We start from the raw sequence: 18,834 nt of genomic DNA on the forward strand, positions 1-18,834 counted from the left end.
TAACAGTATGTTACCCCTTGAATTCACTGCAGGCATGGTAACAACTACTTCAATGGCTACAACACTGTAATTTGGAACACAACAGAGGCTACACTGAGGATATGTAGCTTACATTCCCATGATTTGGCAAATACAAATACGTATTCTGGTTTACCAACCTTATATGCTCACTAATCATTGAAACCCATGAATAATTCTAAGTGTAAAGTTTTCAAATTTTTTCTTGCAAATATGTAATTGCCATTCAATCAAATAATTTTGAACTAATTTTATATTTAACAGAATTAGGTCATGCTCAAGAAGGTTTCAATTGAAAACATCATCTCCAAGAAAATTTTGGTGGTGTAATGTCAAATTTAACACTGTCTCAAGTGAGGGGCCAATCCTGATTTTCTAATGTAGCAATATTTTTTAATTGCTTACTGACATGACAAATTTGAACAAAACTGATAAAAATTATTGGAAAAAAATAATTTTAGTCTTTACACTATATTTTCATTGTAGTAGAACTGTGGAAGAATGGAACCTTTAAGCACAAGAATTTTTGATTGACTGTACTATATAGTACTGAATAGATTATTATTAGTTATTTTTGACTGACTCTATGCAGAAAGTGTGATATAAAAAGCATTAATGTGTGCATTATGCAATAGGTTTACATTGAATATTTCATATAGGTATTTCATTCTTGATGCTAATGTATTATTAACAGGTTTACTTTGCTTTATATGAATATGTTTGGAACCTTTTAAAATAAAAGAATCACCTCAATTGTCTACCTTTCTTCATGTCTTCATTCCTACTATCTGGTTTTTCCAACTCTTTTAAATTGATATGTACGCATATAATAAAATTAATTGTGTGTAATTTAAGCATTTATTGCAACATAATTATGCATTCAACATTTGACCAACAATAAAATGTTTGTCTACCCCTCTCTAGTATAGGGATTAACAACCTATTTCAATGCAACATAGTTACCACAAGCATACAGGTAATATGTTATAAAATCATAAAAATTTGTATTACACACATTATGTAAATGCTTAGCACTAATACATTATACAACTTTTAAAAGTAAAACAATGATGTTTTATGACTTATTTATTCATCATTCAAACCAAGAATGTATATATTCATTCATAAATAGAAACATAAACAACTAATTTGTTTCTTAGTTGACACAGCCAGCAAGGGTATCAATGGATTACATGATGAGCTCATAAGCATCTATAAGTCTCCATTGTTGATCATTTTGAATCGGCAATTAGATAATTATTTCATATCAACAATCATTAAAATTAATCAGCAGCCAAGATCAGGTCCATGTAACCAAATTAAACATCAAGTTACACGGATTACCTCTGTGGTAGTAGAAAGAGGTCAAGCCTGAAAAATGAAAATGAGGAATTACATTTATAATTAGCAAGAAAATAAACTGTATCTGTCTTCAACTTCTACAGACTTTTTAGGATTGTAAAGTCATCAAATGCGTCATGTGATAGCTTTATCAGCCCCCTCTGCTTGTGCAAAAATGCCACCACCATATTCAATGACTGCTAATGACTAGGTTACCTAATATTTTAACGACTCAATATGTATTTGAATATTTTAGCTTTTTCCTCCATCATCACATGTTAAAAATATCAAAGAAAAAAACATTAGCAATCATCTAATGGCACATTTTCTGAGAGTGGTTGGTTATTCTTCACAAATACCAAATACAGCTATGCCATGAAAATCATGAAAGTATAGTACGCAGCTGAACTACATTAAGCACATTTCATATGTAAATGACTCGTAGTTTTCCAGTGTTCATCAAAGAATTTTTTTAAAAACAACATACAATTAAAACTAATTACATTTATGCTTGTTTTAATGTTCTACATGTTAATAAGATTTTAGTAGTATATCAGATAATTTAGTTGATTTTAGCTGCATAGTAGAAAAACAAGGAATCCCCACAAAAATTCATTCCCATTAATTGCCTCATCGGAAATCTTTAAAATAATTTTAGCATCATTGGTGTTTGCAAATTGCGTGCATTCTTCTTATATTATGTAATTATTTGGACTCATACCAAAGCTTCAACTTAAATGCATTTGGATCATTGAATCTATTTAATTCAGCCGTGAATTCATGACACAATTTGGGTTTTCTGATGAATAAAAATACTATCTATCTTAATTAAAAACTACTGCATATTAAAAATCATAAAAATAGTGAAGAGAAAAAAAATTCTTAGCAAGAATAACAATTTACTCTGACCTTTATACAATATCATGACCATTTAGGCGGAGGCAACCAAAATTATCATAATGGCTTAAATATATGCATATTTTTCTACACGTCTTTGTATTTGATTTTGGGACAGAAGAATCATCCTTTGGTGTCCAGAGTTAACTCACATTCATGAAACAGAAGGCTGTCTAGACCAGAAACATTCCAATCTAAGTTTCTCAATTACTGTCACCGTGTACCTCCACTATAAAAATTTAACCTATTTTGGACAATATTTTCCATGCATGATCAAAACTTCTTTGAAAGGTTCAAACCAAAGGATAAACACATCCAAGAGCCATCTGAAATGTGGCCTATGAAGTTATTTTAACTATCTTAAGCTAATCATCACACAACAAATTTCAAAGCAAATCTTTTCCAGAAAAGTTATAAAGATTTCATTTCAGAAGCATACATTGATATTACTGCTCCATTTATTTTTACACTGATATCAACTGTATTTGTGCATCAAAAATGGTAATTCTTATTTTCACCAGTCAATTTTGTCCAGGTATCATAATTTGCAATTTTAGCTTCACTTTCTTACACAACCCTAATGGGTATCATCATTGAAGTGCCTACTTCCTCAAAATTTGCCAGCGTCGATCATGGTGACGTTGGCACTCAAGAGTTGAGATGTCATTTTTCCCGTGAATGATGAGGGAATTAGAACAGAATTATCTGACCACAATACAAGGGAGAATTATTTTGTGTTAAAAGTAGCCTGGTGTGAAATTAACCCCCCCCCCCCCCACACACTTTAGTAATGGCTTTCATGATACCAAACAGAAAAAAAGTTATAGAAACAAACTAGGTTCGATATTAAACTTTTTCTTGATTTATCAATCTTCCAACTATTTTGCATACTCCTAATCAAGAGAAAAACAAAATTAAATGCACTGATTTAATGCAATTATAAGCTATTTTGGATCCCTCAGCATGAAATTAACTTTAATTCAGCACACAATTTCATATTTAGTGATTTTGGTCATAACCGGTGAAATTTTCACCATAGGTCTGAACATCAAACTCTTCAATTGCACCTGCATTCCCAGAATACTAAAATTTACTGAAGGATAGCTGTAGGATAATTCACCAACTATTTTTTTTTAATCTTGAGTTTTAATTAATGCAAATGGTGAGACTGAGTATTTTCAGAACCATTACCAGCTTAGCAGTTATTTGACTCAAATTTGGAACCAACCCTGAAAGTTTCAATAAATAATGTACCTTGTGCTGTTTCCGAGCAACAAGAGTAATTGCAATTAGATTAACTTCAGGTACATATAGAGGCCATGACTTCTAGTGTGACATGTAATTCCAAAATCTACCCAGAAAGTCAAAGCCCCCAAGAAACAAGAGCGGGGCCACCATGTCATATACACAAAAATATGTTGTCTCTAATCCTACTCAATAATTGAGAACACCAACACTATCACCACCATTTACTGCCGAAGAAATGATCTATAAAACTGGCAAAAACACCACAATATAACTCAAATAAACATTTAAATATTTAAAATTCCTATCATGATTTTCATTTAAAGAGATTTACTTACAGAGATTTCAACAGGTTCAGAATCCACATTCACCCAGAATGTTGAGAATGATTCAACAAAGGTCCCCCTGCAAGGTTCATAATTGTTAATAAAATATGAGTCCAACTTTTTTAACATTTTAATATGACTATTATTTACCCAATATACAATTATTATTTACCCAATAGAGGGAGGTATCATGGAAAGTGTGATGTAGAAGGACGGAGTAGATAGAGCAAAGTATACAACATAAAGGAAGCACCTGAATTTTTCACTTGAAACACAGTTAATAGCATTGCCATATCATAAGCTACTCCCATACTTGGAAAGATCAATATACCGCTAATTGATAATATCAACTAATACTAATTCATCATAAATATGGGTTATCAAACTGAGGGCTGGTCAGTAGCATCTGTTAACTACCAATCGCTTCATTATTTATTAATTCTCTGCACTGACATCTTCCATTATCTAATTCTCATAGTTCATCCTTGGCCTACCTCAGTATTTTTTTCTATTTATCTCAATAGTTATGGCCTTCAGTAGCCATCCTGACTCCTAACATGACCAATTTACTTTCTTTATTTTCCTTTAAGTGTTATCTATAGGCTCCTTCTTCGCCCACTCTTTAAAGTACTTCATCAGTTGTTACTCTGCCTATCCAATTAATGTTCACCATTTTATCATACCACCTATTTACATTTCTTCAAATCTTATTTTCTTGGGTATAATTTTGTTGATATCTCACAGTTAACTCCACATATCTACTATTATTCTCTTTCATAAGAATTTACTCACAAATCCTAACAAATTATATACATTCCAAATGTAATCATTCCAAATCATTCATCATTTCAAATCACACCAAACACAGAAGCCACCAAGTGTACTACCAAGTCGTAATAATTTTAGCAATTATGTTAATTTGTCTTCAAACATTTTCTTTTCAAATAATTAGACTAGTGAGTCAAGATAGAGAAGAGCTGAATGTGTGCTACCAGGTCACTGGATATGCAATATATTATTTAACTGAGCTAATGAGAAAATATTTACAATTTGGAATGCCATGAAAATATGGCTCTTGCTCTTTACTAATTATGTAATTATACATCTTGATGAAGTTCTACTCTACTCATGTACGATGAGTTATGATGTCCATAATCAACTCAGAAACAAGAGAGGACTTATTTTCCAGAAAGCTCTTAATTCATTATGGTATATCATTAAAATTCAAATATCATTGAAACACTACTTAGATCTCTATTTTGAAAGTTAATTTTCCCCACAGCATTTCAGTTGCTCAAATGCTCAAAAGTTCCGTTTCAATGTGCAATCTCACCACCTCACAAAACTTTGAGCAGATATGTTATTCCTATATCATGTGCTTTTGGATAACATGCCTATCAAAATATGTTTGGATGTTTATATAAAATTATACTAGGCATACAGTAAATACCAAAAATGTGCATTGCTAGCCAAAAGATAAAAATCCCCACATTTATCTACATTCCACTGAAAAATTAATTTAATTGTAATGCACACTTTGAGAAATTAAAAAAACTCAGTTAAAATTTAATATAAGTTATGAAAGCTATTCAAAACAACAAATGAAAATTTCTACTATATCCTCATATGATCAATATTGATTTAAATGTTAAATGTAATATTGGCCATATGGGGATTGTACTAATGAACTGAGGTACAAAATTAATACCCCAAGTGCATTTATACTTCCAGTAAAACTGGTGTCCAGCGTTGATGAGCATTTTAAGTTTAATAATTTACACCTACATCACAATAATTACCTGAAATATATTTTTCCTGAAAACTCCTGGGGTACTTTCCATCCCAGTTTTAAGTTTTCAATTGGTTCACGGGAAATGTAGCTAATGGCATTCTAGAAAATTTGAATCAAATAAAAATTATTAATTTTGAGTTCAGTCAATAGATTCTATACATTTCATGAGGGATGAAATGACATATTTTACCTCGCTACCAGGCGGACAGCTGGATATTCTGATAGCAGCATTGACTTGTAAATTTTCTGGGGTAAATGTGCCGACTGCTTCTGCTCCAGCTTCAAATACTCTTGCTTGCATGTACAGTCCCAGGAATTTTGCTCCCTCAAGCCCCGTAACAGAAACTTAAGTTATCAGAAATAAAAAAATTAACACATGTCAATATGAGTTAACTCCTACAAATCATACACTTATACATGCACAATTGGTCTTTTCTTCAAATAAATGCATATATTAGCTGATGAAAAAGCTTTTCAATGTAGCATAATATAAAGTCTTCATTCATCAAAGAACTGTATGTATACCGCTATAGATGTTGTTGATCAATTAGATAGATAGAGGTATTTATTAGGGGTCAATTGAGACCACAGAGAGGCACAAAGGAAACAGTAAAACAAACCATGAGCATATTATAAATAGAAACACTTAGAGCTCAGTTCAAAATATTCATTGATCCAGAGCAAAGGTCTTTCAATCAGCAATTTCTAAATTGTATCTTAAAACTTATTGCAACTAGCAAGTGCAATGCATGTGGAAGCTTATTGTAAATTTTTTAGGGCAATATTGCATGGCTGCCTGAATATTTTTGATAATCTACATGGAGCAATGTCTAATATATTTTAAGACCTGGTGTTGTGACTAAACATTCCACCTCTTATTTGGAATTTATTCAAATTATTGTTATCATAGATAAGCACAGATTAATGTCCCAGTTCAAGACAGTCATAATATTTACCATGATAAAAAGTAGATAACAAAGTTTTCGTAGACCAGATTTGTAATATATTAAGTGTTAATGACTTCGAAGTTTAGGAAATCATCAATTCCAAAAATAAAAGAGCCTATATTATTTCCCCAAATGCACTCTCTCTATAACCTGCTCATCAGTCATGCAGTAAAACTGAAATTTAGGATTACTTATGAGCAATTAATCACAATCGCCATTGACCTGACCTACCCATTATTAATAGGTTGTTCATTTAAGGACATAGAATTGTGACTGCACCATACAATGCACCGCCTTTATCCATCTTTTGATGGCAAGAGATAAAAATTAATGTAACACTCATGCAAAATTTAAAAACATTTGATGTGCATGTAAAGTTTTTGAGCACAATTCTTGTTTTTTTAAAACTTGATCTAAAATGTATTTTGGACTAGTTTTGAAAATTAATTAATATATCAATTAAACAAAGGTAGGTAGGTGCTGTTACGTTAACACCATTACAACTACAACAAAATTCCACATGTGATTTCAGCTTTTCATATGCACAACATGTACTTTTGCATCTTTTATCTATAATTCTTCAGGTGACCCTTCACTTCTCTAAGGTCATGTTTAAGTCTTGGATTTTCTATGTAAATTTCTATAGAAATCAGCAAGGGAAGATTCTTTCCTATCATCATCATTTAATAGTGTGCCTTCAGAGCTATAAATTTAGAATATTTTATCAAATTTATATATGCCTGACACCTGGATGCAAACTCCTAAAGACTATTGATGATTGGCACTGGAGCATAAGTTTTCACTATGCATAGCTTTATTATCCTGAGGCATATTGTTTATGTTAATTTAACTTTCAGGAGTAGAGGGGAGGGTTTGTCCCATTATTTATCTACTATAACATGATTTCCTTTCATCAGCCACCCAATGTTCATACTTAACTAATTAGGTACCAACCTTCAATAATTTCTCCTGGTGCAGCCTTTCCTCTAGATGTAGTAATAACATATGGGGAAGGGTTTGTAGAAGGCAGAGAGTCATTATGCAGTGGCACCATGCTCTCACAAACAGATGATGGCACATGGTTTGGATCAATGGACTTTTTATGCAGTGGAATGGTAGCCGTGTAAGCCACATAGAATAGGCAACATGCCACATTCAAAAGCACAAAGAAATTCATTTTATTGGCTTCTTCAGATCCTCCTGTGAGAAGATGAAATCAAAGCATGAAAAAAGTAAAACTATCACAAAAATTACAACCATGACTTCATAAATGTATGTCACAATTAATGTATAAATTATGTTTCTCATCATTAGTATGCCAATCAAATTGTTTTATTCCAAATTTAAATAATAACAATAACAAAATGGAGTAAAAATGCAGATATGCCAAATGCCTCAAGCAAATGTAAATAGGTATCATTTTTATGTGCATTTATTTTTCTTCAGTTTATATGTAGTACCCACAAGGATTGTACAAGAACTATCTGATAAGAAAACCATGACAATTGCTGACTCTTTTCTAAGTTAGTTTCATTTTACTAATCAACTTCCAAGTTGCCATCCGAAGCAGAATGAACTTTTTGCTGTTATGTAATAGAATATGTTAATATATCTTCCATCAACCCATTATGATCTGAGTCAGACGGAGAATACTTAATAATAAATATATGTTTAAATAGAAACTCTTTTTTACATGATTTATGAGTTGTTTGCTATGTTTTTCTCAATATAGAAAGGGTTTTTCTCGATGTTCTGACTCCCCTTTTCCCTCTCCTAAATACTACTGTCTATTGCCTGCCTCTACTGCTTACCTCAGGACAGTTTACCCTCCTAAAATATGGGCAGGTGACCTGTCACATATTTGTCTAAATTTATCTATTCTTCCCTTCTGTTATTAATTGTGAGTTAACATCCAGGCTGACACATCTTTTCCATATTACTCACCTTATAGTCTCAAAGACCTAACTCATTTCCATCTAAAACCTTTATCTCCCTCCTAACATACCTACAATACCTATTAGATTGTCTTGATGATGGCACATAGAAGGGAAACCATGGTTTGTTAACTAAAAAATTATGAAAATTTACCAAATGATTTATCATAATGAACAATAAAATTTCCATAAAGTAAGGCCTGGGACTGTAAGATTCTTTAAAACCTTAACAGAAAATATTAATGGAAAATTAGGTAAGCAAAGCAATCAAGACATAGAATGAAGACAAGACATTCAATGAAGGAGCAACAAGTGTAGCTTATTCTACAGTCTGCACCGTACTGCTCACTAGACAAATTTTTTCAAAGTAATTCTATTTTATGTATGGTCGTTCAGTATTTTGTGCAGTCTAACTTGTTTGTGACTGTTCCACTTAATAAATTCTTAAAGTACCAACATTTTAGGTGATTTAAGTATTATTATAATGATCATTATTATTAATGTGGTGACAATAAGTGAAAGAGCAAAGCTAAAGAAACAAAGGTTTTCCTAAATAATAAAATGTGGAATAGGAAATATTTCTCCCAAGTAAACCGAAGAGCACTTTTTTGTGTGAAAATCTATAAATATTCATGATGTGAGAATCCCTGAAGAGTTGCCAATACCCTTAACCCTATTCTTTGAGCAAAGCACACCTAGGTTTGGTTTGACCATCATAAGTCTAAAAGTGATTGTTGCTCAGAGAGGGACCAAGAAGCTAGTTTACAAATGCCTTACGCTCACACTGGGTCTGATCACAGAAAAGTTTGTCAAAAATCCTATTTTCATTTTATTCACAAAAAAATTCAAAATTTAATCCTTCGGAGTTCTCTCATTTCGAATGATAAATGAAAGACATATTGATGCATATATACAACTAAATAAATGAAAGATGAAAGGTTCAACATGTGAAAACCAGTATTTAGCAGATATGTTTTGGTAAAAAGGATAAAGTGATATTTTCTTTCGAACTATTTTCATAACCTCACCCACACAGATGATTTAGGAAATCACTTGCATTAGCCCAAACAGCATACATTAACTCAAGTGCACATGAGGTATTGAATATTTTCATGCCTTAAATAAGATTTCACTGTTGCTAAACCATCGGGCGAAGCAAATGTGAAGCGCCTGTGCTAGCAAGGGCTTTGGTGAAAATAGCATAGATCTTAAGTGGGTAATTCATTCAGCATCCTCCCCATGGGAGAAGATTTTCAGGATACAGAGCGACCTCCCATCCGGGGAAGATTGGCCGCAAAGCGAAAATTTTAAATGGAGTCTCTCTCTCGTATTTTTTCTTTGATCACATTTTTAACGTTCTGTAAGTTGTGTTCCGCAACTCAGAATGGTTGACTGTATGGTTTAGTCTGCATTTTCGGGGTGTAATTTATTGAAATAAAAGAATTGGAGGATAATAAAGAAACTTCGGTAACTTAAAAGTTTTGGATTAAGGAATACCTTAAAAGAGCAGAAGAATTTTCACTCTTAAAGCTTTCCGATTTTAATTGGAACCATTTTAAGAATTATTCGAAAATGAGTAAGGGCACTAGGTACCAGCACTTGCTATTCCTCGTCACCCCAGAATTGAAATAACAGGACTCACACATTTCAAGTGGGTTTATCTAGGCACGCGAGTGCATGATCCTACTCACATTTTCCGGAAAAATTGCGTATCTGTGCCAGACGAGAAACTTAACTGCAAACCTGTATTTTCGGTCCTAAAAAATTCACTCAGGGATCCCTGCTCTTGCCTGACCTCTGAGAAAACAATGCCTTATTTCATGCCTTTCTATACGGCGGATTCCCCGGCGTTTTGTCCCAACCGGGGAAGCGGTATACGAAAATATCATACGTGAAATAATAAGACTCCACTAATGCAGGTTGGATGACGGAATGAACCCCATCTCGGAGTGTGATATCCCACCTACCGAATTAAAATATCCCTTTTCCTCTCATTTTCAATATCAATATAAGATTACACTTACTGCAATGTCGAGGCACCTAAAAATACGAAACAAAAGAAAGATGACAGAATTCTTTCCTCAGCGAACTCAAGTAAATGAATAAATTTTGAATAATGCCTTTACTGCGAGTAAGATGGACTGATGTACCAAATACCTCAATAATTACAAGAAAAAATCATCTAATGACGTAATATTCATATGCACTTAGAAACTCTGGACAATCTCTGCATATGGCTTCTCTACGCCTTTTGTAGTTAGAAAAGAAAACAAAGATACTGCAATGATGAAAATATATAGCGTATGCATTCACGCGATGTACGAATGTTCCGCGAATTTGTATATCATGAAACTAAAAACATTTTTCAAATATTTAAATTACAATAGTCCGATCTTTTTACCTGATAGCGCGATTATCCCAAAATTCAATAAACAATCCATAAAATCTAGCCGATGATGATCCCCAATAGTATCCAAATATTTAATTTTTCACCCTTTGCTTGAGGCACAGAGGTGCGTGACAAGTGCATTTCTGCCAGAGGCACCCCGCAGTCTGCAGGCTCTTGTTCTCCGTATTGTCAGATAATCTCAGAAAATAAGAGGACACCCGCGTTATGATTAATCTGTTTTCGTTAATTTCAGAGTAAACGTTTACTTTCACAGATGATCATTAAAATGGGCATGGCGTGTTCAATGAAGTGCCATAAAATTTACGGCAATCAATCTTTCTTTGCTAAAAAAAACACTCCGCAGAGACAAACAAACTGTCGGTGGTACAATCTACATTTAGCATGCATAAACATGAATCCAGAAACAACGAAATAAACAGCACAATGCATGCACGCCGACATTGAGGCGCAGCCAGTATTTCTATTTGGGAAAGCTTAAAATGAGGAGTTAATCAAAAAAAGTTAACCCAGACTCTATGAAATAAATATGGAACACATTATACGCTACATAGAGGCGAAGCAAGTCACATATTCAATTTATATATTCGCGCACAACTAGCGTACAAATTGCTTCAGACGGATAGCGAATCTAGTGAATCGAGGAGCATATGGACATGATAATAGCAGCACTTTTCTTTGGAGGATTTCAGTTCAATTCAGGAGGAAGAGTTTAAATGGTATTACAATATTTTTATACAAAAACAAAGAATGATATCTAGGAGGGGAGGAATGAAACCCGATACATCGTGAATGAATGGGTGGGGCAAGTCTCCTCTTCGCGTTGGGTGCAGTAAAAATGTGCCAAGATATTTCGTTTCACAGTAGATATTCCCATGATGTATTTAAATATTAGTTTGAAAATTTCTTATCTGTTCAATATCAATCACAAAAAATTAGATCATGCAAAAACAATATTAATATTTTTTCCTTGCATGGGATCGAAAAGGGCGCAGAGTCCCCCTAGTCACAGTAACAAGAGAGGGTTCAAGAAGGCTCAACTCACCTCGTAAAGGAATTCCTGCTGCACTGAAAGCGCGATCCGTCGACTCCTCATTTTATAGTGCCAAACGCAGGACAATTCGTGTAACGTTAGAATCATGTGACTTCCAATGAAGCATTGCGGAAGACGCCCTCTTTTCCCAGGTTGCGGTAAAACCCAGCACCATAAAGAGGAAAAAAGGTACCAAAAAAGAAACTCAACTCATTTATCTTGCCGGAGAGCAAATTTATGGCTGCCTTAAGTGAGGGAGCAGGATCTACCTCTTCCCCGACTCCCGCAATTACGACTCGCCAAAATCGCTTCATCATGAACCAAATGGGCACGGGTATGAATTGGATGCTTGTTAATCACGACATATTTGAAGAAATCTTTATGAACTCTGTCTGCGGGAACATGACGTTTTACTTGCTCATGCAGATTAACTTGGAATAGAACAGGTCCGGTTTAAGGGGTGGGGTGGTTGACCGGGGCCCGAGGACATTCATTATAATTAATTCTTCCAATCCAAAGATTGGTTGAGTGCACCCCGCTATTTTCCCCTGGGCACGCTCATTTCCTCGAGCCCTGATTGGCCCGCCTTTATTTGGTGCACGCATTATCCCCATGCTTTTCCTCGTGAGGTAATCCTTAAGAGTTATTTCTTCCTTATTTTATGTCTAATCCATCGATTCACAGTGTTTGCGGATCCGACTTATTCTTTTTTCCGTATATTTCTCTGCACGGCCTTTTCCTCTTCTACTTGTCCGCACACTTCCTCGTTTTCTTCATAAAAGTTAATATTGGATGCTATTGAAATAAACAAAGAGTACAGTTTAATAATATTTCTACTAACTACTGATTCATCTAATTAGAATGAATATAAAGTTATGAACGCCCTTTAGAATACCGCTCCGCAAAAAAATATCAGATGGAGATTGCCTCACAGAAAAACAATTCGGATTCAGGAAAAACGGAGGAGCTAGAGAAGCATTACTCAGCTTGAGACAACTGGAAGATAAAATAATGCACGTAAACAAGCCGTTATATGTGGCATTCGTAGAATTGGAGAAGCCCATCGACAACGTCGAATGGAAAAGGATGTTCGAGGTGTAAGATACACTATAACGACAGGGACATTAACTCTATTAGAATCAGGTAACAATCTTTAGGTGAATAGCGAAAATATACTCCAGTTCGACGTTGACATCGCAGCGGTAGCAGAAACGCATAAGCACTTGCAAGAAATTCTGAATGTTATGGAGAGGCACTTTGGAAATATAATGTGGACATCAACAAGAAGAAATAAAATACTTGAGTGTCGAATAGAGAAGCCGAAGGCAGATAACACAATTTAATGAGTGAAACTAGATTAAGTGGAATCCTTCATCTACCTGGGTAGAAGTACGTATAACTTGGGATATAAGTTTGGCCGACATTAAGGGAAAAATATATCAAGCCAGTTAAACGTTCACGAAGGAGAAGACACAATTATGTTCAAACAACCTAAGTTTACAAACAAGGAGCAGTTCGTCAAATATTTCGCATGGAGCATGAGACTTTACGGTTCAGGGACATTGGAAAAGTGGACTTGCGAAAAATAGAAGCCTTTGAGACATGGTGCTGGGGGAGAATGCTGAAGATTAAATGGAAAAAGGCCACCAGCCTTGAGGCACAATGGATTACTTAGAAACATATTACAATGAGGTAAATTGAACGGAAGACCCCGCAAGAAAGACCAAGAGCCAAGTAAATTGGCAAATGAAGGACGTAAAACAGAAAATCTATCATGGAGGAAGGCACCATGGGGTGTGAGGGAATTCAAATTAAATAGAGGGTGCACTTGGACACCAAGTTGTTGAAACGTCACCCACCAGTAGGGCGCATTCTCGTACATGTTTGCGCCAGGACACCCATTGGCACCCATTGCGCCAGGATACCCAGCGGTGTCTCCTGGCTACTAATGGGACCTCAGACTGAAAGACTTATTAGATTTTTAGACAAGAAACATACGATATTTTGAGACTAAGGAAAAAGTAATTTATGCGAAATAAGCAATGAAATTTTTATTTCATCATGAAAATTATTCTTGTTTATAGATCAACCCACGCTGCGTCGCCTGTTTACAATAGAAATATCTGACAAGAACGCTACGTGCCCTTGGTCTAATCCCTGGACTCACTTAACATCCTCCTCACTTAATCCCTCACTTAACATCCTGAATCATCTGCCCCTCCTAAACTCATAATTTTAGTGACTGGGACTCACTATAATTTCTATTGCAATCTTTCAAAAAGCACTCTCTCACGATTTGCACAAATCAGTGGCTCAAAACTCTTATTACAGCTTGCGAAAACTATTTCGTTGCTTCTCATTTATTATCTTATAGTCTCAAATAAATTTAGCTCACGTCACTATTTCCGAAAAGGGTTCGCGAACCACATTAGATTAACTGTGAACCGTCAACTGCCTTCTTTACCCCCTTGCTATCACTCTTCTATTAATCCCAAAGCTATGAAAATACACTCTAATTACACGAAAACGGTTTTTACAAAATTAAAAAATAGCTAAAATTGCATGAAGAGGAATAAAAGAGAATAAAGAAAAATACATTCAAAGGCAATAAAGATGTTCACAAAACATATGGTTCTTCCCATGATTTAATTATAAACGTCCATAACAGTATGGTCTATATAGCACGACTTTAATGCCCGTCATAAGATAGTCGCAAAAGTCTATTATTCAGAAAAATGTATAGTATCTACACACGAAACAAATATTTGGACCAGAATCTTTTATTTATCCAATTTCATTCAAATGAAAATCACATTTGACAAAATTCTCGGCAGCTGGGTGGTAGAAGTTGATTTATTTATGTCCAGTAACTTAATTGACTTGAAACAACAATTAGAAGCGTATTGAAGGAATGGCGCAGGAGCCATTGACATGACAGCTCCGATAACAAGGAAGTCTTTCGCCGAACAGTTTTCCAATTCAGAAGTGTACAAGGTTAATTTCCCCTACATTCATTCGAGGGGTGACCTTCAACGATGAACGCGGAAAACCGGTCACTTTCCGCGAGCTACGATATAACGGGCAAAATGGCAAAAAAAAACGAAAAGGGCTTTAAGATGAGCGTTCGTTAAACTCTTAGGTATAAATACAAGAATGCACATTCACTCATACTCTTCCGCGGTCTTACCAACGAAAAGTGTAATCCGTTTTTCCATTAGTGAACGAGAAAAATATTGAAGGGGAACGTAAAATTGCAAACCAGAAAGATACACTAGAAGCAAATAAATATTTCCCATTACACTGCCTCCCTTTAAAAAAGAAACAAGTCTTTAAAACGCGCAGCCGAAGCCATGGCGCCCGGAGCGACTTGGAAAAATATACTAAATACCGGACGAATAATCGCATAGGAAATTCTGGTGGCATAATATATACAATACATATTGGAGCACAGTATCTCTTTGATGTATATTGAATATTTTCATATTGCGATTGTTTTTTGTAATATATTCACAGGCATCGTATATTTTACATCTTAAAAGCTCTCGATTAAAAACAGTTGACTGACTGATTGATCTAATTTCACACAAAGTGATATTAACTGATGGTAAACCATTTAATTAATGAATAATATGGTTTTTATCGTTATTTTCGTAACCAACGCAACTTGTGCGTTAATAAAGCACCCATTGTGTAACAACGGTTTTATCATTTTTTGAACAATTACGTAGGAGTGGACATAGTCCTGATTCGATGTAACCTGGAAGGAGCTTTTTCTCAATCTCTAGGAATTTTCCGCCGGCTTTTCGCAGTAACCTGCGAGCCACCTGTAAGGTGTTTTGCAGGAGGTGATTACACACCAGACTACTCTTGACCTAGAACCCTCCTGCCGCGGTTGGACTGACGTTAATTTATTCTGATCTCTTACCATCTGTGGAAAAAATGAAATCTTAAATCTATATGTCCAGCAATTAATCTCCCGAATTTTATTGGTTTGATATCTCCTACCGTAGTACAATGGGACTAATAACACATTTTCAACATCATTGCTAGAGAGACATATTTCCACTTCCACTTATTTAATCTGTAATTTTACCTTCGCTCCGTGAGTTTCCCAGGCTAACTGCTCTAATTTGGATACGCTACTCCGTTTGTCATAACGTTTCACAAATCTAGCTCCTCTGAGCTGCACGCGATCCAATTCGGCAATCAATCCAACTTCGTGAGGACCCCATATACTAGCATATTCTAAAAGAGGCATAACCAGCAAAAAACATTTCTCTTTAACCTTTTCATCACACTACCTTAACCCACTTCTAAAATATACCAATTTTTTAGCTTGTTCACAGACGAGGGCGGTTCATTAAATAGCCGTGTTTGACGACAAAGGGCGTTCCTGAGGGAAGTTGATGTTATCATCGTGCGCTGCCCTCTATCAAACGACGGCGAAACAAATTTCAGACTGATTTAAAGGTTAGTTTGGATTTGGCAGCCATTCGAGTACGACGTGTTTCGTGATTTTCGCTATGATGGAAAAAGAGCAGTATCGTTCGGTAATTCGCTTTTTGTTTTTGGATGGGAAGAAATGTGAGGAGATAAAACCAAGTTGGATGCGGTTTATGGGGACAATTCGCCATCTATGACCACAGTTAGATATTGATTCAACGAATTTAAACGTGGGCGAACATCTGTCTTTGATGAGGAGCGACCAGGACGCCCGGCAGACGTGGTTACCGAGGAAATCATTCAAGAAGTCCAGGCCATGATTCTCGCTCAGTGACGAACGAAAGTGCGCGAAGTAGCAAAGGCCGTGGGTTTGTCGACCGGAACGGCAATTAATATTTTACATGATAAGTTGGCGATGAAAAAATTGTCGGCCCGATGGGTGCCGCGATTGCTCACGGTGGACAACAAGCTAATTCGGCTGTCAACTTCATGAACTGCATGAACTGTTATGAATTGCCGCCGCACCCCCCGTATTCACCCGATCTGGCTCCCTGCGACTTTTTCTTATTCACTAACATGAAGAAATGGCTCGCGGAAAAATTTTTTAGCTCAAACGAGGAAGTTATCGCCGAGAAAGAGGCGTATTTTGGAGAGTTCGACAAATCCTATTTTTTGGAGGGGTTAAAAAAATGGCTGTAACGTTGGGAGAAGTGTATCTCTCTAAAAGGGGACTATGGTGAAAAATATAAAAAAATGTTTTTGAAAAAATGGTTTCTTCATTTCTAACACGGGTACTTATTGAACACCCTCGTAGTCCCCGTATATATTTCACCCAGAAGAGGTCATGGGTAAGGGTAACGCCTGCCCAATGTAAAATTATACGTTAACGATAAATTGAATAAGCTAATATAAGTAATTTTCAAGAAAAAGGGAATTTTTATGAAGCTTATATAATGTTCGATTACAGCTTCCATCAACGTCATAAATAAACCCTTAATATTGGTACGGTAATAATTTTTTTCATGTGAATTACTTTTACAAGGACTGATACTAGTAAAGTAGTAAATATTTATAAAATCCACAGGCTATGATTAACGGCGGGTTAATTTATTAAATAATTACGAAATTCCTTCGGGTAATGCTCAAAACTCGCAACAGTCTGATGATAAGTCGTTAAATATCAGTAAAGACCACGTGATGATGACAGTAAAAATACACTTCAGTACATGCCGCAAGGAAAATGAATAAAATATTTTATACATAAAAGAAGTTAAGTCAAATATAATAAAATCCAATCTAGGATCGCATTGACCGGCTCGAAGATTAGGAAACGGACACACCTCGGTTTTTGGGATTAATATGCTGATTAGAATGTGAATAAGGACTACAGAGTGAACCGTGGTGTCGCCTTAAAATTTGGTACTCGTGCCTTCTGGAGAGTTAGTCCGTAACTCGCGGGGTTGGGATGGCGCGGGTTCGATTCCCGATGGGAAACGATATTTTACAATAGTATCTCGATCCATACTTGGTGCTATGTGGAGAGCACTTGAAGTGGAGGAAGCTGCCCGTCAGATGACACGTAAAAACGTGGACTCCTTGGCGCTCCGTTTCGTCGTTTCGTTTCATTCATTCCATAAATATTTTACCACTACCAAATGGCCCACCTCTCTCTAATGGTGTAAATAACGTTATCTGTCCGTCTTCTCCTCAAATAACTACTAGAACTCGCAATTTGTCCCGAATAACACCAGTAATTATTCCGTAAAAATGTCGAGCATTAGCATCGTCAAACGGACAGATGCCATTTCTGGTGACGAAGAAGCTAACGAGAATAGTGAAGTTAATACCTTTCGTTAAGGATTATCATTGTGCGTTGGAATTCATTTGCATTTCTAGTGGTAGTAGTATTTAGGGGAGGCGACTGCTGAGGTCATTTGCGCCATAGGGGATGGACAGGAAAGGATGAAGGTTGGAGAGAAACCCGGCGTCGGCATTAGCCTGCTCTTTACGAAAGGCGCCTAGGGGTCCGCACCTTAACGTCCCATCCGACGGACGGCGTACTCACTCAAAGTGCCCTCCACAAAGCACCTCAAGTAGGGATCGAGATACCTCTGAAAAATATTCGACATCGCCAGGATTTGAACCCGAGCCCTCTGGGTGGGAAACCAGTACGATAGCTACCGCACCAATCCCGATCCCCATTTGCCTTTCTATACACCACTAACGCCACAGGGTATGTAATTGTAAAAATGAAAAAAATTATATCGAAGTACGGAAGAACACCAAAAAGTACAAGGAAACTAAAGGCTAACTTTTCAAACGTTCAGGGACTTTTATTACGTTTTTAAGAATTTTTTTTTATTTCCCTGCAAGCCACCGCTAGGGTGCGTGGCAGGGTGTAAATACACACCAGACTAATTTTGACCCGAATATTTCCCACCCTACCGCGGT

General features: G+C 35.7%; 1 protein-coding gene across 2 annotated transcripts; it reads right to left on the reverse strand.

Moving 5' to 3' along the window:
- Window positions 1–1,089: 1,089 nt before the first annotated feature.
- Window positions 1,090–12,071, reverse strand: LOC139697367 (putative defense protein). Of its 2 annotated transcripts, none has more exons than XM_071596043.1 (6): window positions 11,953–12,071; window positions 7,521–7,766; window positions 5,810–5,964; window positions 5,627–5,718; window positions 3,840–3,906; window positions 1,090–1,389 (listed from the first exon to the last, which is right to left on the reverse strand). In XM_071596043.1, the coding sequence occupies exons 2-6, from the start codon at window positions 7,741–7,743 to the stop codon at window positions 1,384–1,386; spliced, it is 543 nt and encodes a 180-aa protein (XP_071452144.1). In that variant the 5' UTR covers window positions 7,744–7,766; window positions 11,953–12,071; the 3' UTR covers window positions 1,090–1,383. The 2 variants fall into 2 exon arrangements, with proteins under 2 accessions (XP_071452144.1, XP_071452143.1); XM_071596042.1 differs by lacking the exon at window positions 11,953–12,071 and adding an exon at window positions 10,902–10,956.
- Between the last annotated feature and the right edge of the window lie 6,763 nt (window positions 12,072–18,834).

Source organism: Hetaerina americana, unplaced genomic scaffold (genome assembly GCF_022747635.1).
Source record: "Hetaerina americana unplaced genomic scaffold, ioHetAmer1.1.p SCAF_74, whole genome shotgun sequence".
NCBI classification, from domain to species: Eukaryota; Metazoa; Arthropoda; class Insecta; order Odonata; family Calopterygidae; genus Hetaerina; species Hetaerina americana.

Excerpts from the sequence above, each read along its gene's own strand:
- LOC139697367 (XM_071596042.1), bottom strand. The coding sequence starts at position 10,941 with ATGGATTGTTTATTGAATTTTGGGATAATCGCGCTATCAG. Across the intron at positions 5,719-5,809 it reads GCTGTCCGCCTGGTAGCGAG|AATGCCATTAGCTACATTTC; the intron begins GTAAAATATGTC and ends CAAATTTTCTAG. Across the intron at positions 3,907-5,626 it reads TCAGGAAAAATATATTTCAG|GGGGACCTTTGTTGAATCAT; the intron begins GTAATTATTGTG and ends TGAACCTTGCAG.